Below are 19784 nucleotides of genomic sequence, written 5' to 3' on the forward strand. Positions count from 1 at the left end.
GAATTTAGTTTGCTAATATGTCGACTGTTTAGACTTTATAAAGAATTTCAAACAGAGTGACAGCTGATTCCAGAAATATACCCATTTCTATATTTTACTCCGCACATTCAGTTTGGTTAAAAGCAATTGTTTACATTGTGTTTGTAATATAGCAAAGGGGACTTTAGCAGGCATTTTTCATTAAGGCCATGTGATATGCTAAGTGATATGTGCTGCATTTTGAAATTACAAGTCCATGATGCTGAAGTCCACTACTTCGACCCTCTCAGTATGTGGAGGAAGACTTTTTAGTCAGTCACAAGAAAACAGTTTAAAAAACAAAAAGGGATTAAAAGGAGGTAAAAACACTGAGGAGAAAGGTGGTTCATTTCAGAGTTGACTGTTAAGCTTGGGGTAATATTGCTTAAAGGCTGTGGATCAGAGAACTTGAATGAGGCATGCCTGAACATCTCGACTGTTGCAAGACCCCAAAAGACCAGCATGATTTTTTGCATTGCTTGCGGGCTGAGAGGACACTGAAGCCTAGTGGAGGTCTCTTGTAGTGTTCGGGCTCCATTTCTGTTTATGTTGTTTCCCCATAATGCTAAAGATATACAGAAAGAATCTCATGCAATTTCATGTTCCCAAATCTTTCTGAACCACAACAATGACCCCAAACATACAGCCAGAGTCATACACGGCTATCTTCAGCCATAAGAGGGCCAAGTAGTTCTAATATGACCCCAACAGAGCCGTCATCTCAACATCACGGAGTCAGTGTGGTGTTACAAGAAGACATTATTATAGCTGCTGATTGCAACTTAGCCACAAGGCAACACCCCCCCCAAATTAACTTGAGGGCTCAAACTTTAAAACGTACTAATTCCAGCACATTACGTACTTGTGCTGCTGTCGCACAGCGTCTCCTGACTGGCGCTGCAGGTGGGCAGTGGGGTGATGGACAGCGACGCTGGACAGGACACCGGCTCCAGATGCTCGCTGATGGGCGGGACGGCAGAGGCCTCGGAGTGGACACAGTCTGGACTGGGAAGATTCCGTCCACCCGTTGAGGAAGGACTCTTCCAGTGTGAGAAGCCAATGGCCACCTGACCTCCGAGGTCAAACCCTGTCAAAAGACAACATTTAGAACAAACCCAAATGAGAATGATATAAATAATAATATACACTACCAGTCAAAAGTTTGGACACACCTTCTCATTGAATGCCTTTTATTTATTTGTATTATTTTCTATATCGTATATTAATACTGAAGACTAACATTTTTTATTTACAACATAATTCCATATGAATTCTTTTATAATTGTGATGTCATCAGTATTAAGTACAATGTATAAAACAATTAAATAAAAACCATTGAATGAGAAGGTGTGTCCAAACTGTTGACTGGTCCTGTATGTCACAATGCTAACAATAAGAATCATAGGGGAATTTTGCTGCATCTACTATCAGGACCTTTGATGTCTTGACTGGCTTTTTGTTATGCCGATTGATAAATGAACCTGAACAGCCAGAAGTATCTCCTCAGCAATGTTGCCCTCTAGTGGAGGAAACTGTTAACATCAGCCTACAGGATCTTACCGGGTCTCAGTTACAAATGTGCTGATGAGAAAGTGCTTGTGTTACTCCAAGTACAACTCATAGTTATACAGCTGACAGGCAAAAAAAAAAAAAGAAAACACACAAGAAAATCGCTCCACGGTCAACGAAATGATGCTTTCTGTTTGATATATGCTAAAATGATTCATTAATAACATTTTCAGGCCCCTTGGATTCACTCAGCAAGACGCACTTTCAAACGGGTGTTGATTTATTCTCACTCTCGACCAGCACCTTGTACCATAAGCACCATGAAAACTACAGAATTAAACAGAATACAAAATGCCTCACTGTAGTATCACAAACAATTCACATATAAATCATGTTCACATCCAATACAAATAAACGCAACTCATCTGATAATAATGCATATTTAACATTTTCATACCTCATTCCGCCGTTCCAAGAGCGCTAATTTAAGTGTTAGCCATCAGCTAGCATGCTCTCCAGCTCGATATACACACACGTCGCTGTTCAGAGCTACGAATACAGGATAATGAGGTATATCACAATGTAAACCTTTCCTTAATACAATTCAAACAGATAAATGTGATGTATAACTACCTTTTAGACAGCTTTTACCGTTTCCCTGACGATGCGTAAGCACAACGTCGTTTAGACAAAGAAACGGGAAGTTCGGCGTCACAAAAACCGCAGAAGAAGAAGAAACGCGCGCTTAACAAAATAAAAGCGGAACAGACCACAAGGTGGCACTGCAGGACTACAATGTCTTCTTAATACATAAACAATACTGTGCAGGAGAATAATCATATAATTTATCAGACATTTACAGTTAATGCTAACCTAAGCTAAATGCTTCTGCTCTAGTGCCATGCTGAATGCATAGGAATGAATGTGGTGTTAACGTTCTCGGCTAATTCTGGGCAAGAAAGAAGATGATTGTTAAATTATTATGATTGGGTATCTTAAACATCATCTACACAGACAAAACACTAAGTTATGCTTGCTGTAGGTGCACCTTTATCTGAAATGAGTTATTTTATTGATCTTTTAGTGTAATTCAGCCTACCCTACACTACCGTTCAAAAGTTTGGGGTCACCCAGACGATTTCATGTTTTCCATAAAAACTCACATTTTTGTTCATGTGCTAACATAATTGCACAATGGTTTTCTAATCATCAAAAAGCCTTTCAACACCATTAGCTAACACAATGTAGCATTAGAACACAGGAGTGATGGTTGCTGGAAATGTTCCTCTGTACCCCTATGGAGATATTCCATTAAAAATCAGTCATTTCCAGCTAGAATAGTCATTTACCACATTAACAATGTGGATTTCTGATTCATTTAATGTTATCTTTATTGAAAAAAAAAAACTGCTTTCATTTCAAAAATAAGGACATTTCTAAGTGACTCCAAACTTTTGAACGGTAGTGTATGTTGTTCATTATCTACAGAAACTATAAGATTCTGTGTGAAAATTAAATTTAAGTTCAGTAAGTTTGTTCCCAAATACACTGTATGTGGTTGATGAGATTAAAACTGAGCTTAATTACACAAACACACGAAACAGCATACTGTGATTTTATATTTCTGCTGTGCAACACACCGGGGGGGGGGGGCGGGCAGGTGGGACCAAGGAACACTTCCCCTAACCACCACCACCTCCTCGTTTCCTGCGAAACACGAAGCAAAGCAGATTTTCGAAGGTACATCAGCAATGAACAAACACAGCCCGATCAATAGCAGAGAAGTGGAACGCCTGGCAGTCTCTGAACCTTCCAGCTCGCTCCTCGCACAGCACATTCAGCTGGAGGATTAATTCTGAGGAGGAGGGATGGGATATATCTGTGCTATACTCTATTTCTCATCTCAGCTGTTTTATAGCCTCTAACTCTCTGAGAGAATAAAGGGGTTTTCACGCAACGGAGTTCAACCGAGTTAGGCCGGGCGTCCCCAAAATAATAATAGAGTCAGCATTTGCAACAACTAGAGCAGTGAGAAGGTCTTTATTGTCCCTGAGGGGAATTTGGCAGGTACAACACCTTCTGGCAAGAAAGATCTAACAGCTCCCCTGAAAATTATATGGCGGAATTTCTTTGGTTGGTTTAGCTTGAAAGCAAAAATAACCAAGGAATGCAGTAAATTCTTTCAACATTCATATTACAATCCATGATTTACAGTGTAATTTACTTTGCATGGATCAAGTACCAATAAAATATCTACTGATTGCTACTGGCTAATGTACAGTGGAAGAAAATAAGTCCACGAGGAACTAGAAAAGCACTTAGAGAGTGCAGTACCCCGCCAAGGCTGCTCATTCCTTGTATCATTTCAGAGAAATCCCGATAAGTCTGCAGCGGTCGATTTGTAGTAGGATTGCGTGCCGTTATCAACGATTCAGAAATCGTGGATCCAGACTATAAGCCGCATCACTGGCAAAATCTAAACAATTGGTCCTTGTGTAATTTCCTACCTTCCCTGCAAATTTCATCCAAATCCGTTAATCCGTTTTGGAGTAATGTTGCTAACAGACAGACAGACAGACAGATGCGGATCGTCACATAATTTCACCCCATTCGTTGGCGGAGTGAGGCCTTACAGAGGAAACAATTTCGTATGATTTTTATAGTTTTTTCTTACTCATCCAGTATTTTGTAAATAAAAGGGAAGAAAATCTGACTCTTAAATTACAAAACAAATGCTTTATTTAAAGAAACACATATGTTAATGAACAATATTGTGACATGCAGCGTTGCATCCACACGACAGGTATTTATTGTCATCACTCCTGTTTTATTCTACGATTTGGAACAAGGATCAGCTGAGACACAAACCGATGCGTCACGGAATACCACTGACCTCTCCAAAAAGGTGATGGAATTGTTGGATAAAATATATTGCAGTCTCAAATACTTAGCTGTATCAGTTACCGTGGTGCAATGAGAGGTAACGCAACTCCAACAAATATACACAGACTGCAGATTGCACCGAGCAGGGCAGCAGAATGATCCGGAGATGTAGGTCTGAATTAGAAGGGAGTGACTTGCACTAAATGAATACATGGCCCAGAGAGGAGAAACATGTTATATACTGCATGTCAGCCATTGAATGCTATCAATCATTCAATAAGCATTAACATCACACATCATTAAAATACATTTGGGTCAGCTGGGACCTCTTCTAGTTGACTCAATACTCTATTATCACTCCATTTAATGATGCTCCATTATCTCCATGGCACAAGTATGCAGACTCTCAGCCAAATCCTTTCTTGGGCCAAAATTATCGGAAAAAAAAAAAAATAATCAAGTCTCCTTTTGACTCATTCGTCTGCACTGCCTGTAAACACCACAGTCCTAATATCACATTTGAACTTGCTTTATGGCTCCTAAATCTTTGCTTGTGTTGTATCTACTCTCAGATATACGTCGCTTTTGGTAAAAGCGTCTGCTAAATGAAATTGCAGAATTGTAGACTTCAGTTTTCACTTAGTGTCTTTATTCTATTTTCTTAGTTTTTTTTTTTTTAGTCAGTGTTTGGTTAAGTTTAGTCACCAAAACTATTTGGTTAGATTTAGAAAAAGATCAAGCTGAAGTTCCATCCATCTGTTATCTATACACCACTAATCCTCATTAGGGCTGTGGGGGGCTGGAGTCTATCCCAGCTGACTTAGGGTGAAGGCAGGAGACACCTGGACAGGTCGCCAGTCTGTCACAGGACTACATTTAGAGACAAACAATCACACTCACATTCACACCTACGGACAGTTTAGAATCACCAATTAACCTCAGCATGTTTTTTACTGTGGGAGAAAACCCACAAATGCACAGGGGGAACATGCAAACTCCATGCAGAAAGATCCCAGGCCCAGATCGGGATGCGATGGTGCTGAAGTTAATAAGGTAATTAAATCATGTGGTATAATACCATAAGGGGAAAAATTAAAAAGATTGTATTCAACATTAAAAAAGTAACTTTGTACAAAAAATTCTATGTAAAATGCATCTTAAAAGAGCATTTCAGTGACAGAAGTATTGCACAAATATTGACCAAATTATCAAAAATGAACACTGTTTAAGGAGGTTATCCCTCACATTGTGATTTCATTGGCACCACAGACCCACAGAAAACCTACCCAGGAATTAGTCTGATTCTTAGAGCCTGTGAGCATTTACAACCTCATCCATCTTCTTTCCAAATCTTTGATCAACCGATACACAGAGGCTGATGGACTCTTAAAGTTTCAAAAATGTCAGTCAATTATATTAAAACTACAATGTCACTGTGTAAATGTAAAATTTTGACATCATGCTTTGTGCAGAAACACGGTCCATGTACTGTTTGTATTCAAAAGAGCTGAATTTGTCTTTTTGCTTCTTAAACATTAACATTTGCTTTGCGCCGTTGATCCTCAATATCCAATAAAAGTCACCTGAAATGGCGGGAGGGGTGGAGGTGGTACTGTAATCTACACCTGGCATGTATCTGAACGACCTCCAAAACTCACAATGTGCGGACATAGTGTGTTCTAAGCAATATCTATGTCGCAGTCATCAGAAAAAAGTGCCCTCGTGGCTCTCTGAGGAGCGCGAGCCCCAGATATGTAGCCCCTCCACTTCCTGACACCTCAGAGGTAAGACAACAAATGCAGGTGCAGGTATCTGGGCCATACGCTGCACTTTGCAATAACAAGTTAGAGCCGAGTGTCTACACAAGACTGCCGGTGGAAGTCCTTTAGGTGGAGCAAGAGTTTGAGCGCTGAATGTGCTTCTGTCAGCTGATGGAGACTCTGCAGCAGCAGAGCAGGACCAGAGAAGCACATGCGGTAAAATATGAAGCTGAAGGTTGTACAGTGCACCAAATGAATGGTATTTGTACAAGGGTTTTCTAATTATCAATGAGCCTTTCAACACCATTATCTAACACAATATAGCATTAGAACACAGGAGTGATGGTTGCTGGAAATGTTCCTCTGTACCCCTATGGAGATATTCCATTAAAAATCAGCTGTTTCCAGCTAGAATACTCATTTATGATTCATTTAATGTTATCTTCATTGAAAAAAAAATGCCTTTCTTTCAAACATAAGGACATATCTAAGTGACCCCAAACTTTTGAACAGTAGTGTAAGTCACAACGGTGTGGAGAAACAGCGATCTGTAGCAGCAAGACAAACTATGTGCAGTAATTACACTGGATGATCCCATTCCATACATTCCTGGTTTACTTTGGGATTAAGAAGCAGGTGTCAACACTTTGCACATTTGCTGCAACCAAGCTGAGTTGTATTGAAAAAAGAATTCTCTTTTTCAGCATCATTTGTAGCTGTTTATGTTTTTACTGCTCGCTCCTGCGAAGTTCAAATTGAGTCCCACGTGACCCACAGGATCCCAGTCCTACTCCATCATTCCACGATGGACTGACAACCAGAGAGCCTCCAGCCATGGCTGTCACTGACGCAAACAACATTTTCTTTCAACGTTCTGCACACATAACCATGCGACACATTAGCATGAAAGAGAAATTCGACTGGATCTGAAGAATTCCAAATCATAATGTCAATTTTAGTGCTGGGCAACGATTAAAATTTTGAATCGCGATTAACCGCATTGTTGTACATAAAATTAAATAATGAATTCAAAAGTAGTGTATTCTGCACTTTTATTTTGAAAGTCCTGCTATATGAACAAAAATACAGTAACATTTGGTTTGTAAACACTTTAAACAAATAAAGTGCTTTTTAACAGCAGTATTCCCTTTACACAGTAACAGTTAAAACAATTCAGTCTCAACCTAAACATTAATGCAATCAAATCAAACCAAAGCTGTCTGCCACTGCCAGGCATTAACGTTTTATCTGGTTTATTATAGAAAATATGAAAAACAAGTTCACAACAAGATCACAACATTATAACAGGAACCTTCCCAGCAACAGCAAGTTAACATTTATACATCTGCATTCTTATTTTTTTCTAAACAGGTACCAGCAGAAACTATTTCCTTTTATCAGGGAGCAGCAGAAACAGTCTATGCGTCGGGGACTAGGGAGAACAGAGGAACATTTCCAGCAACCATCACTCCTGTGTTCTAATGCTACATTGTGTTAGCTAATGTGTTGAAAGGCTAATAGATGATTAGAAAACCCTTGTGCAGTTATGTTAGCACATGAATAAAAGTGTGAGTTTTCATGGAAAACATGAAATTGCCTCGGTGACCCCAAATTTTGGAACGGTGTTATACTTTATACAGTGTATCTTATTGTATAATTAACTCTATTGCAGACCGTCCAATAATTAGATGCTCCTGAGCAATGAATTACCTGTCAGAGATGGTTTACAGAAAGGTCTTATTATTTTCTTTTTGGAATTTATTTTGTTGTTATTATTATTATTATTATTATTATTATTACAGTCATGTAATAAATTAAATAACTAAATGTCAAATACATACATGTTTAAAGAAATGCATACCTTAAATTCTCACCCTTCCATTAGAAGATGGAGCAGTTAATGTTTTGATGGTGTCTCATGGTAATGATCCATCACATTTTAAATCAATAAACATTAATAGTAAATGAACCGCGGTTCAAAAAAAATCAGTTAGAAAATTTGCAATTAGATATTTTTTTCCTAATTTTTGAGCCATAAATTTGACACTGTGGTATGTTTTAAACAATCTTGTTCTGATGGTGTGTCATCCAAACATGCTTGGACATAAAAGTGTTCATAGCAGTTTTAAATTGCTTCTTCCTCAGGTAACAGAGACGGATGAGTCACGCTGAAGTGTGCATTCAGAGATCTCTCCTCAAATGTGTTTGTTCACAAGAAATGTTAAAGAAGCAGCTGTGTGACCAGCAAATTATCTAGTCAGTCATTTCACTAAGTAGCGATTGTCAGATTGTCTCTTCCAGAAACTTTTATCAAACCTTTGATGTCCAAATATCCAGCATGTTACAGACAAAGAAATGATGTAACCTAAACTGAGCTCTTGCTGGGTTATGGTCAGTGAGGCGGCGCTTTTTTAAACTTTAGCCTGGTGTATTCAATTATTTCTCTCGTTATTCTTCGCTGAATCCCTGCCTCAGGGTGAAGATTAGCTCTGCCTATCAGCTGCACAACTGCAGTAAATTCCTACAACAATGGAGGAGGCTGGAATTAATGCAAGATTATAATCGATTAGAACTTTTAAGAACCTACAGTGATGCTGACTTGTACTTTCCCCTCAAACAAAGGCCAGGGCTTTTAAATCACAGGCAGCACACTGAGTCTTTTTGATGTCAGAGTGGGGGGCAAGACTATAGATCTTTCCCTTTGTAAAACCAACAGGATGAGTCTCAACGGTCTAAAGCTCTCCCTCAGCACTTCATTAGTTTTTTTATTTAGCACAAAGAGCAGAGAGGAACACCTGCATGCAGCAGCAGCAGCAGCAGCCTGAGCTGAACCCTTCACTGTCACAGCTTATAGCTCGCAGCTTCTCCTCCAACCGCTGTAATATTCATCGAAAAAATGCCAAGAAGCAAGGCCTCCACACCGCACATGGCATGAGGCTGCAGTTTTATGACAGGCAGGAAAATGATTTCAGACAACTTCGTCACCGGTGCACCTATTTCCTGTCAACAACCCTCGGACGTACAAACCAAAGGACATGTCAGGGGAATTGTTTCATTTTCTTACTGCTTAGCAAATCCTAGTTCCCCCTCATCATGCTGTCAGGAAGATTATAATTGATACTAATTTTAACACATTACTACCCCACACTGGAACCAAATACTGCCTTTTAAGTAATAGCATTACAATGACTCTGTTCAGTGTGACAGTGAGCCGACATGCACTATACCAGGACTCGAAAACCAAAGCAGCTAAATGGAACTCAGCAGTCATTAATCTTTTCTGCTGCGACATGACAACATGGTATATGGTTAACATCTTTTGGTGTGAGGAAAAGATTTGACTTCTATGTATAACTGTCCACAACCTGACTGTCTTCTATAAGTTAATAGGAGTATGCATTGATCATCCATCAGGATTCCAACAATGTGATACACTGTAAAACAATGATTTTCACTCCACCAAGGAGCGTGGCAGAGTTATGTGACAATCGGTGTTGGTTCGTCTGTTTGTCTGTCAGCAACATTACTCAAAAATGGACTAACGGATTTGGATGATATTTTCAGGGAAGGTCAGAAATGACACGAGGACCACCTCATTAGATTATGGCAGTGATGCAGCTTATAGTCTGGATCCACAGATTTGTTAAAGGTTTCTGTATCATTGTGAGATAGTGGCACGGCATCATTGTAACTATGACAACAAGTGAACGCTACATCAGCTGTCTGCTGACGATCACATGATTGTGATCCTACTTCAAATCTACCACTGTAGACTTATCAGGACTTATCCATCAGAAATGATACAAGGAACAACTGATTAAATTGTGGGGGTGTTTCTGAGTCCCATCAATTACCGCCACCCGCTACATATTGACATCTATATTTAATGACTACATTCTATGGTGCTGTGATTTCTGATCATCAATAACTAATAATCAAATGCTGCATTTCTAAAAAAAAAAATAAAATAAATGCTACAGAGCACTGCGCTTTCTGAGTGTTTTTCTAGTTTTTTAATTGTTTTTAACAATATGTTTAAAAGCAATTAACTGTTTTTTCATAGATTTTCCATATTTTGTTAAATTACAGATATATCTTGTGAAATCACAGAATAAACGATTAACATATGTTGACTGCAAAAAAATAAATAAATACAAAAGACTAAAGAAGGAAATAAAAACAGGTCAAAACTATGAATAATGTCCACATCAATTTTTTGTATTTTTATGAATGGTAATTTGTTCTTTTAAAATATTTGACTGTAAAATGACACTGTTTTAGAATTCTTTTCAAACTGTATTTAAATCAACAACATATGTTTATTTTATAGACATTTGTCGTTATTTGAAAGAAAAAATATGTATATTAATGAATTTAAAATGGTAAATAATTTTAGATTTTACAGATCTCCCGTTTCATTAAATAAAAAATAATATCTCATACTAAATTACACAAAAGTATTAATTTACATATTGTTTTAAAAAAGTAAGTGAAATCCACATCAAAATCTGAATTTTTACAAATAGTAATTCATTTTTACACCATGTGACTGTAAAATTACATGGTTTTACTATATTTAAATATGTTAAAAATATAATTATTTTACAGATAATGTATTTCACAGTTTTGTTTTGTGCTGTTTTTTTCCACAGCTTTTGAAGTTTCAGTATTCCACTGTTTTTTATCATATTTTTTCTGGCATCCTTGCAACCAGATTTTCAGGTATTACTTTCTTTACAGAGGAGTAAATGTTCCTTTTGCTTGGTACAGAAGAAATTCTGAAAAATCTCAGAATTTTATTTCAAAATATGTACACTGCCCCCTGCAGTTTGGGAGCAGATGCCACATGGAGCATAAAGTCACGCATGTTCTCTCGAGCCGATTTCCACGCATCTCATTTCCGCGCGTCATATGCGTGCAGAAAGTATAACCCAGCTTTTAGGGTGAAGGCAGGGGTCTAAAACAGGGTTACATATAGAGACAAACAATCACATCTACGGACAATTTGGAGTTACCCATTAATCTGAGCATGTTTCTGGACTGTGGGAGGAAGTCGGAGTACCTGGAGGAAACCCACACATGCACAGGGAGAACATGGAAACTCCATGCAGAAAGGCTGGGGCGCGAACCGGGGATCTTCTAGCTGCAAGGCAAAAGTGCTAACCACCAAGGCCCCAAAATCTCTACAGGTTTAATTATTCTTACTTCACAATTTAATAAGTGGGTTGATGGGTAAGAAAAGATTTACCTGTTGACATTTAATCCTGTTAAATTTGAACTCCTTTTGCAGTAGTGTACAAATCAGCACAACAGCATGTATGTATTTAGAGAGGAGCCCTTTCACTGTTGCACTAATTAGAACTGTTGGACCAGGAAATAAACTATGCTGCTTGATTCAGCTGATTATGATGTGCTTTCTTCCCTTTCTGTGTACTGACAGGCATGTAAGGTTTAATGCTGCCACGTAACTCTGGTTCAGTGGTGAATCCATGGTTGCTGCTGTAAGGCCTCTTTGTTTTGGAGGGTTACAAGCTACTGTCTCTGCAGAATGGACCAGAGGTTTTGTGCAGATTGATTTTCTTGCAGATATCCTACTAACACAGAAACAGCTGGAGTGGAGCTTTCATAGACAAGCAAAACATGCAGAGCATTTTTTTTTTTCAACAATAACTGCTTAGTCAGTCTTAAAGTTCACTTACCGATGGTGATCTGACTGACGCAGCTGTAGAAGGTTCCTGAAGAGACATTGTAGCTGCTGCTGCTGGGCTCACGGTCTACAGCAGGAGGACAGATCACACAGAATGTACAAGAGGAAACCTGATCCAGAGCTACTTACAGTGCAACAACAGCATTGATTTTTAACACAGGTGACTATTAAATAGTTTCACAGCCACAGCTTTTATAATGAATAGCAAATAAGTTTTTTTCTGATTCCCAGAGTATTGTGTATCTGGCTGTTTTAATAATGTCCACTGAGCCACTGAGCCTTGTGCTGTTCCAGAGGGTTTGACAAAATCTGTGACCCTGCAGTGTAACACGATCGAAAGCCCCAATCCTGCAATGTTAGTGCCCTGATCCACACTGAGCTACACAAGGGGGGGGGGGGACTCCTGACCTTGGCAGAGTTAGGGGAATAAATTCTACGACTCTGGCAGCTTTAGTGCTTTATTCTATCAATTTATATATAGAGGGAATAAAACCATCCACTGTGGTATAACGCTGGGAATGAAATTCATCACATTCGCAGTGTTGGAGGGAAATGAGCCCATAACACTGCAAGACTTACAGGAAGAAAACAACTCACTGACTCTAAAGTCTCAAACTCTGCAGAAGTTTATCACCTTCTTATCTGGATGCTTGGTACTCTGCAAGAAGTGGAGCCTTTACAACACAATCATTGTACCTGGGACTAAGGAGATTTACTAATCACTGTTGAAGCGTGACTGAACCGGTGAGGTGAATATTGCGTGCACTTCTTATAATTTTAGTGATGCAAGAATGGTCAGACAAATTAATGTACTGACATAAATTTACAGCCTGGTAGAAAATGGTCTCATTTATTTCATAGACGTATGACAAAAGCATACTATCAGATACTGCTGAATGATTCTAACTGGTTGTTTCTTTGCTCTGCCAAGAAAAGTGGCGGAGTTATGTGATGATCGGCCTACACTTGTCTGTTTGTCTGTCTGTTTGCAACATTACTCAAAAACGGATTTGGATGAAATTTTCAGGGAAGGTCAGAAATGACACAAAGACCAAGTGATTAGATTTTAGCAGTGATGCAGCTTATAGTCTGGATCCACAGATTCGTTAAAGATTTCCATATCATTGTAAAATAGTGGCACGGCGTCACTGTAACCATGACAACAAGTGAACACTACGTCAGCTGCCTGCTGATGATCACATGATTGTGATCCTACTACAAATCCACTGCTGCAGACTTATTGGGACTTATCCGTTGGAAATGATACAAGGAACAACTGATTCAATTGTGGGGGTGTTTCTGAGTCCCATCAATTCCTGCTCAGTTCCTGCAATTCTTGCTCAGCGTAAGGTCATTTTGTTTGTAGGTACATCTGTATTAATCCATTGATGCCTGTTGTCGCGAATTTGCATCATACCTCTTTCATTCAGACTGTAGCCGAGATAGCATATCCATTCCCCCAATGCCGGTTTGTGCATAATCAATATGTACCTCGGAACCTTTTGCAAGCACTGGTTTTCTCGTAGGACCGGTCGGAGTGGGACCTAATTATTATAGATCTGCTCTTATTATTATGTATCTGTTCAATGTGTAATAGACAAATTAACAAGCTCCACTTATTTTAGCATCACCTGGAAAGCAAAAACACAAAAAATGCTTTTTATTTAATTGTAAATGAATTTAGGCATCAAGGGGTTAAATGGTCACATTCTCTGTTGCCGTGATTTCTGACCATCAATAACTAATAATCTAATGCTGCATTTCTACAAAAAATGCTACATTTCAGACAATGCTATATGGGGGAATGAACAGCCTTGGCGGAGTGCTGCGCTCTCTGAGTGATTCTCTAGTTTAAACTGCAGCCACTATATGTAATCGTTCTCTTCCTGTTCCTTATGTTTCTATGGTTTTCTCCCCTGCTCGTTTTTGTCCTCATTGCTTTTTTACAATGTGTTTGTTTTTGTGGGTGTGGAGACATGAGATCTATCCACCAATCACAAGCTGCAGTACTTAAACCCCGCTCCTCACCGGATTGCTCTGTCTACTTCTGTGGCTGTGTCGTCCTATTATTCCTTCGCTGTGTTTTTGCTCTAACTAGAAACTGCCTTATAGCTCAGGTTCCAGTTGTCTCCTTGCCAGGCCGCTTCCACGATCAGGCTTAACCTGGTTCAATTCTCAATACTAAGACTGTTTACGATAAAGCCCTTCAAGTGTGCTGCTGAGTCTGTGTTCTGCAATGTGATCCAAATATCTCATCATTATCACTATAACATTACTGTGGTCAACCAGTTTGCTAATAGGTATCTGTTTACCTTATAGTAATCGCCTGGCAAATATAGCAGTGTTACTTTTTTCCTTTTTAGCTCCGTTTTGATCTCCACCGTTTCCATGGAACACATTTAGCCTTTTAGCAGTGAAATGCTCCACTTTGTTCACCAGCCGTGTGGTGTTGGAAAGGTAGTGACTAGTAAGCTTATCAGAACTTTCTGAAAAAAAGTAACTCAAACCTGAATCAAAGTACTGAGGTTGTGAGCTGTCAAACCAAAACATTGAGTTCGACGTTGCAAAAATGTTTATAGAACTGAAATACACGCAAATTTGACTAATAATTCTCTGTTGGCTGATCATTATGAGTGGCATCTTTGACGTAACAGTTTATCGCAATTTTGGTGCAAAGGATTTCTCGACTAATGCAGGAAAAGTGAAAGAATGAAGATAATTTCATCTGCTATGCTTGTGTAACATTCTCTCCACAAGACAGCAGCTCACCAACAATGTGCAGTGTACATATATGTCTCTACAACACCAACTTATTTGAGGTTTAATTAAAAAACATAACCTTGACACTGGAAACTAAAGGCCTAATGTGGAACACCAAGGTATCAGGGGAGATGGAGGTTAAATCATTAATCTGTCTCAGCAGAGAAGAGTCTCTGTCTTTGCAGTCACTATTTGAAAGGTGCCACCTCACATTTTCACTCTGGACAGAGAACTGGACTCAAATGCTTCATTGCTAGTTTAAAGAACTTTTGTATAAAACTCTCATTTCCTTAATCTAACACCTACAGCTCCATCAAGAAAAGAGCAAATGCAGCACAGTGTATACATCTATCACTGACTGGGAGTCTTTTAGCTTAAGCACTTGCATTTGCTTCCATGTTTGAAGATAAAGCTGCAGGTACCATTTATTTCCAAAAGTCTGTAGTTGTACTGAGCAAACCTATCAGCCTCTGAGCAGCTCCCAGTGACATGTATAATCTATCATCACATGAATGAGCTACACCATCGCAGAATGTTCATTGAAAAATAGCATCCAAACTCTAAATGTGTGTCTCAGATGATCCTTTTGACTAAAGGCAATTCTAATTTGAACATTTTCTGGTCCTGATAAGTCAAAATTCAATTACATGCTAAAATTAATGAGCTACCAAATGAAATCAACTTTTTTTTTCTTAGGACTGGTGGTCCCCAGTTTAAAAAGTACAGCTAAAATACGCAGATTAGTTTGTAATGTGGTGTAATTCATTAATGTTGAAGGGCAGGAGGTGTTACACTACTTACGTGTGTGTTAAAAGTTGTCCCAACCTCTCACTCGGAGCACCACACCCTCATGACCCCACACTTAACCCCGAAATTAGTGTAGCTGATGGTAAGATGATGAAACTCGGACAAATTTCGGAGCATTCTGACAGTGTGCATTCTCTCTTTTTGCCATTTGCTGCATTGGATGCCTTTACCTGCGGATCCGGAGGACAGGCGCGTCGCGATGGCGCGGCGAGGACTGCGAGGACTCCCCGGACAAACCCGCACCACCTCCTCCTGACATTGCAAACAGATGACCTGGCTGTCCTGGTTTTCTCCCACCTTGCTGCAGCCCAAGTGCTCGCTCCCGGCCTGGATCCTCATACCTGTGTTGATCTGATGGACCAGTCGCATGTCGGCTCCTGCTTCATGATCCAGCATCCTCCTCACCAGCGGCGCTCGCACGCATTACGCATGGCTTCGGCGTGAAGAGGCAACAACTTCTCCGGTACCCAAAGCATCCCTGACTCCACCCACTGCCAGCCTGAAACTCCGAGCACTGTTTGCTCAGACCTGCACTCGGCACCGGCTCACCGCCGCTCCATCATGTCAGCTCTTCTCGGCTCGTCCCGCGGTTGGTGTTGCAGTCTTTACGCACGACCTGCAGGCGTGGCTGCTTCACGTGGTTGATGAGGTCGCAGTGTCAAGCTCCTATGGGAATATCTGTGGTGCCAAGATAAAGAATTTTACAAAATAAACTCCACGTTAAGTACCATAGAAACTTTATTATCCCCAAAAGGACTGTTATAGTCATACTAAGTAAATGAAAAAAACTGCAAAGTAATTCAGGCTTCCTGTAAGTTTGCTTGTATCCTGCTGTCTGAATATTGCACCTCTAGGATCAAAGGAGAGACTAATAAAAAAGAAGAAAACAAACAAAAAAAGCGTTAAAAGACCCTGGAATTAATTAGAATTAATTTTCTTTGATTTGTGGCAGGGGTTTGGGCTGTTTCTTTTTTAATGTTTCTTTGTTCTTTTCCCCTGCTGCACATTTGGTCAACACTCAGTGGCATGAAGTGATGCCACTCATACATCCATGAACCAGAACCTAATGCCAATCAGTGATTTGTTTGGTCACTGTCAATCACCTCTCATAAAATCACACTCAAAAACAAATCCTTTATGTTTTTAAGTGTTAATTTTTCTGGTTTAGGTCCACTTGTCCACTTAGAGGGAAGGATCTTTATACTATAAAGAAGCAGTTCAATCGTGATGTTGGTGGTCTCCTCCAGGCTGACAATGGCCCCACCCATAGGACACAAGGGGTCACTGAATGGGTTGATGAAAATGATGTGAATCATATGTTGTAGTTTTTGCAGTCATCAGTTCTCAGCCCAGCTAGTCACCTATAGGAGATATTGAACTGATATCTTTGCACTTTGCAGCACTTTCATTAAAATGCCAAATGAGGGAAAAGCATGGTGTTCCATCATTCCAGCAGAGCTTCAGACATTTAGATAGAAAGTGAGTTGAGGCTGTTCTGCAGCATATAGTGGGACACCACCTTAATGAGACACTTTTTGTTGACTTTTCCTTTAACTTGTCATCCATCTGTATATGACTGTTGTGACCGTATGAGGTTTGTGTATAACTATATACACTACCGTTCAAAAGTTTGGGGTCACTCAAACAATTTCATGTTTCCATGAAAACTCACACTTTTATCCATGTGCTAACATAACTGCACAAGGGTTTTCTAATCATCAGTGAGCCTTTCAACACCATTAGCTAACACAATGTAGCATTAGAACACAGGAGTGATGGTTGCTGGAAATGTTCCTCTGTACCTCTATGGAGATATTCCATTAAAAATCACCTGTTTTCAGCTAGAATAGTCATTTACCACATTAACAATGTCTAGACTGGATTTATCATTCATTTAATGTTATCTTCACTGAAAAAGACTGCTTTTCTTTCAAAAATAGACATTTCTAAGTGACCCCAAACTTTTGAATGGTAGTGTAAAGTGTTATATATTTAACTGTATGTTCAGAAGTTATGATTTTGTATTCAGTACTATTTGGGGGAATTAAACCTTTAAAATTTTAGGTAGGACATGAACAAGTATTTTGTGTGGAATACTCGGTGTGGTCCTGAAAGTACAGCCTCCTGCTCTGTAGACAAACTCACAGGAGCCAAAATAAAAGTGGAATACTCCTTGAATAAACCTTTTAAATTCTAAGTATATTTTGAGTGAAATCATCCTTTGAAATCCCAAGTTGTGTATTTAAATCGTAAATTGTGCACTTTAGTGATCATCTATTGTGGTAACTGTCTTTAAAAAATGCTCTAAATGTGCAGCTGTAGCAGAAGCCCTCTCGGTGCAGCCCTGTGAGTGCAGCCTCTGGGTCTGCAGACACATACTGTTGAAGTACGATCCTCTTTTCTGGAGGTTTTCCGACAAGATCCAACTCCAGAGGTGTCCTGCAAAGAACTCCATCTCTGTCATTCTTTTATATACTTTACTGACATCCCTATGGTCACACATGTATTACACACATTTCTTCCTCCCAACTTGTACATTTGCTTTTGCTAAAGTTATTCTTTTGGCCTTTTTTATATATATGGGACAGTGGAGAGAGAGACAGGAAACATGGGTAACTGCATTGGGGGAATGACATACAGTAAATGGCCATGGGCTGGATTCAAACCCATGACCGCTGCGTCGGGGACTATAGCCCCTGTTTATGCAGGCAAAATCATTTGTAAGTTCAATTTAATCTTAATTCTAGCAGGGATGTGCTACAATGCACTGAGAAATATCTTAGTGTCTTTCTTATCATGTTTGCAGGACTCTGCAGACATTAACACTTCAACTTCATTTTCTCTGCTTCTGTGGATGTTTTCTTGATGTAAAATTTCTCCCAAGGGTGTGCTTCAGTGTGCAGTATCATAACAAGATTTTGTGTCAGAGAGAAAAAACTATTTGAATCACCTACAAGAGAAGCCTAAAACCCAACTTGACTACTAGGTTGCAAAATCAAACACACACTTTCTTCAAACTTACATCTTTTTCTGATATGAGAGGCCGGAAAAGTTTGCCAAGTACAAATTTTGAGCCAAACTAAATCAAGTAAAGGCTAAATCACTTCAAAAACTGTGTGTAAACTGTGGCCTGCAGCCTCGGCTCTGCACTGCTGAAGACTCTGAGAGCTTTTGTGGGAGAAACGCTTCAGCTGAGGAAGTCCCTTTGGCCCAGGGGAAACAGCCCAGATCTGTCCGATAATAACTCAGCTACTGCAGAGATCCTTTATGCTGTTCCACATTTACAGAGTGTAGAGGGGACTCAGCTGAGCGAGGGCTAGCCTGCCGCCTGGTAATGAAGCTGTGTGTCAACTTGGGTGTGTTTAGCTTTCCATCATCTCAGGATTTACATCTCACCTTATCATCTCTAACAACAATGATCTCGGTGTTTTCATAGAGATAGTGTGTGTGTGTGTGTGTGTGTGTGTGTGTGTGTGTGTGTGTGTGTGTGTGTGTGTGTGTGTGTGTGTGTGAGAGAGCTTTAACAAACAGCCTGATCAGCTGTGAGCCAGTTCAACAAAAGATGTTGAGGACTGAGAATCTTCACAGACGATAAAAGCAGCAGATGTAGCATTAACCACAGTTGCATTGTACAAATGTACAAGGTGTAGGACTCTCGGTCATAATCTTGCTCTGGCTTTGAATTTTACGAAGCTGATGATAACCTCATTTGCTGTATAGACACCAAAGCTGTAAATAATAGACAGGCCTCCGTTCACACAAACTTGAATTACAGGCCTTTTGTTTCACGCCTTTCCAATGCAGACAGAAAACACTGGTGTCTGTTACAGATTACACCTGATCTGACATCTACACCAAAAAATGTGATCTAAATGTTCCACCAAAAAAAACCCCAAAACGCAGCTCCACTCCCAGAAAATAAAGCATTGTCCAAGAAGCTTCATGATCTACTTACTACACAAACAGAAAGATTGCTGTGATAAGAGTTTGTCCTCAGGCTTTTCTTAACATTCTTGTCTGACTGGCAGTCATATGATCTGCAGAAACTGCAACTGTGTGGAGGATTTGCTTCGTCTAAATTAAAAGAAAGGGAAATACAATATTATCATACTATCAAACATTTTTGCATTTTCTTTCTTTGCATACGTTTACTGTGTCATTATTACATGAAAAACGTTAGAAGCTTTCTGTCCTAAATAAATGATTGAACCTGCTTTTAGTTTGACATGTATTTTCTTGCCACATTAAACTCAAAGCACATCACAAAAGCCAAAAGATGTCTTGCTTTTTATTGCTGCTGGTTGCAGATCTGAGGATGATTATGTAACCAAGAACTGAAA

The 19784-nt window shown here is 39.5% G+C and overlaps 1 protein-coding gene across 1 annotated transcript in view; it reads right to left on the minus strand.

Annotated features, from left to right (window-relative positions):
* Positions 1-16036, minus strand: part of LOC111580605 (anoctamin-4) — a 69265-nt gene extending 53229 nt beyond the window's left edge. The window contains exons 1-3 of the mRNA XM_023288424.3: positions 15615-16036; positions 11870-11944; positions 881-1105 (exon numbers count right to left, since the gene is read on the minus strand). Of these exons, the coding sequence (XP_023144192.2) occupies positions 881-1105; positions 11870-11944; positions 15615-15840 (526 nt within the window). The 5' untranslated portion in view covers positions 15841-16036. The remainder of the gene's footprint in view (positions 1-880; positions 1106-11869; positions 11945-15614) is intronic.
* Between the last annotated feature and the right edge of the window lie 3748 nt (positions 16037-19784).

This window comes from Amphiprion ocellaris, chromosome 21 (genome assembly GCF_022539595.1).
Source record: "Amphiprion ocellaris isolate individual 3 ecotype Okinawa chromosome 21, ASM2253959v1, whole genome shotgun sequence".
Taxonomy (NCBI): Eukaryota; Metazoa; Chordata; class Actinopteri; family Pomacentridae; genus Amphiprion; species Amphiprion ocellaris.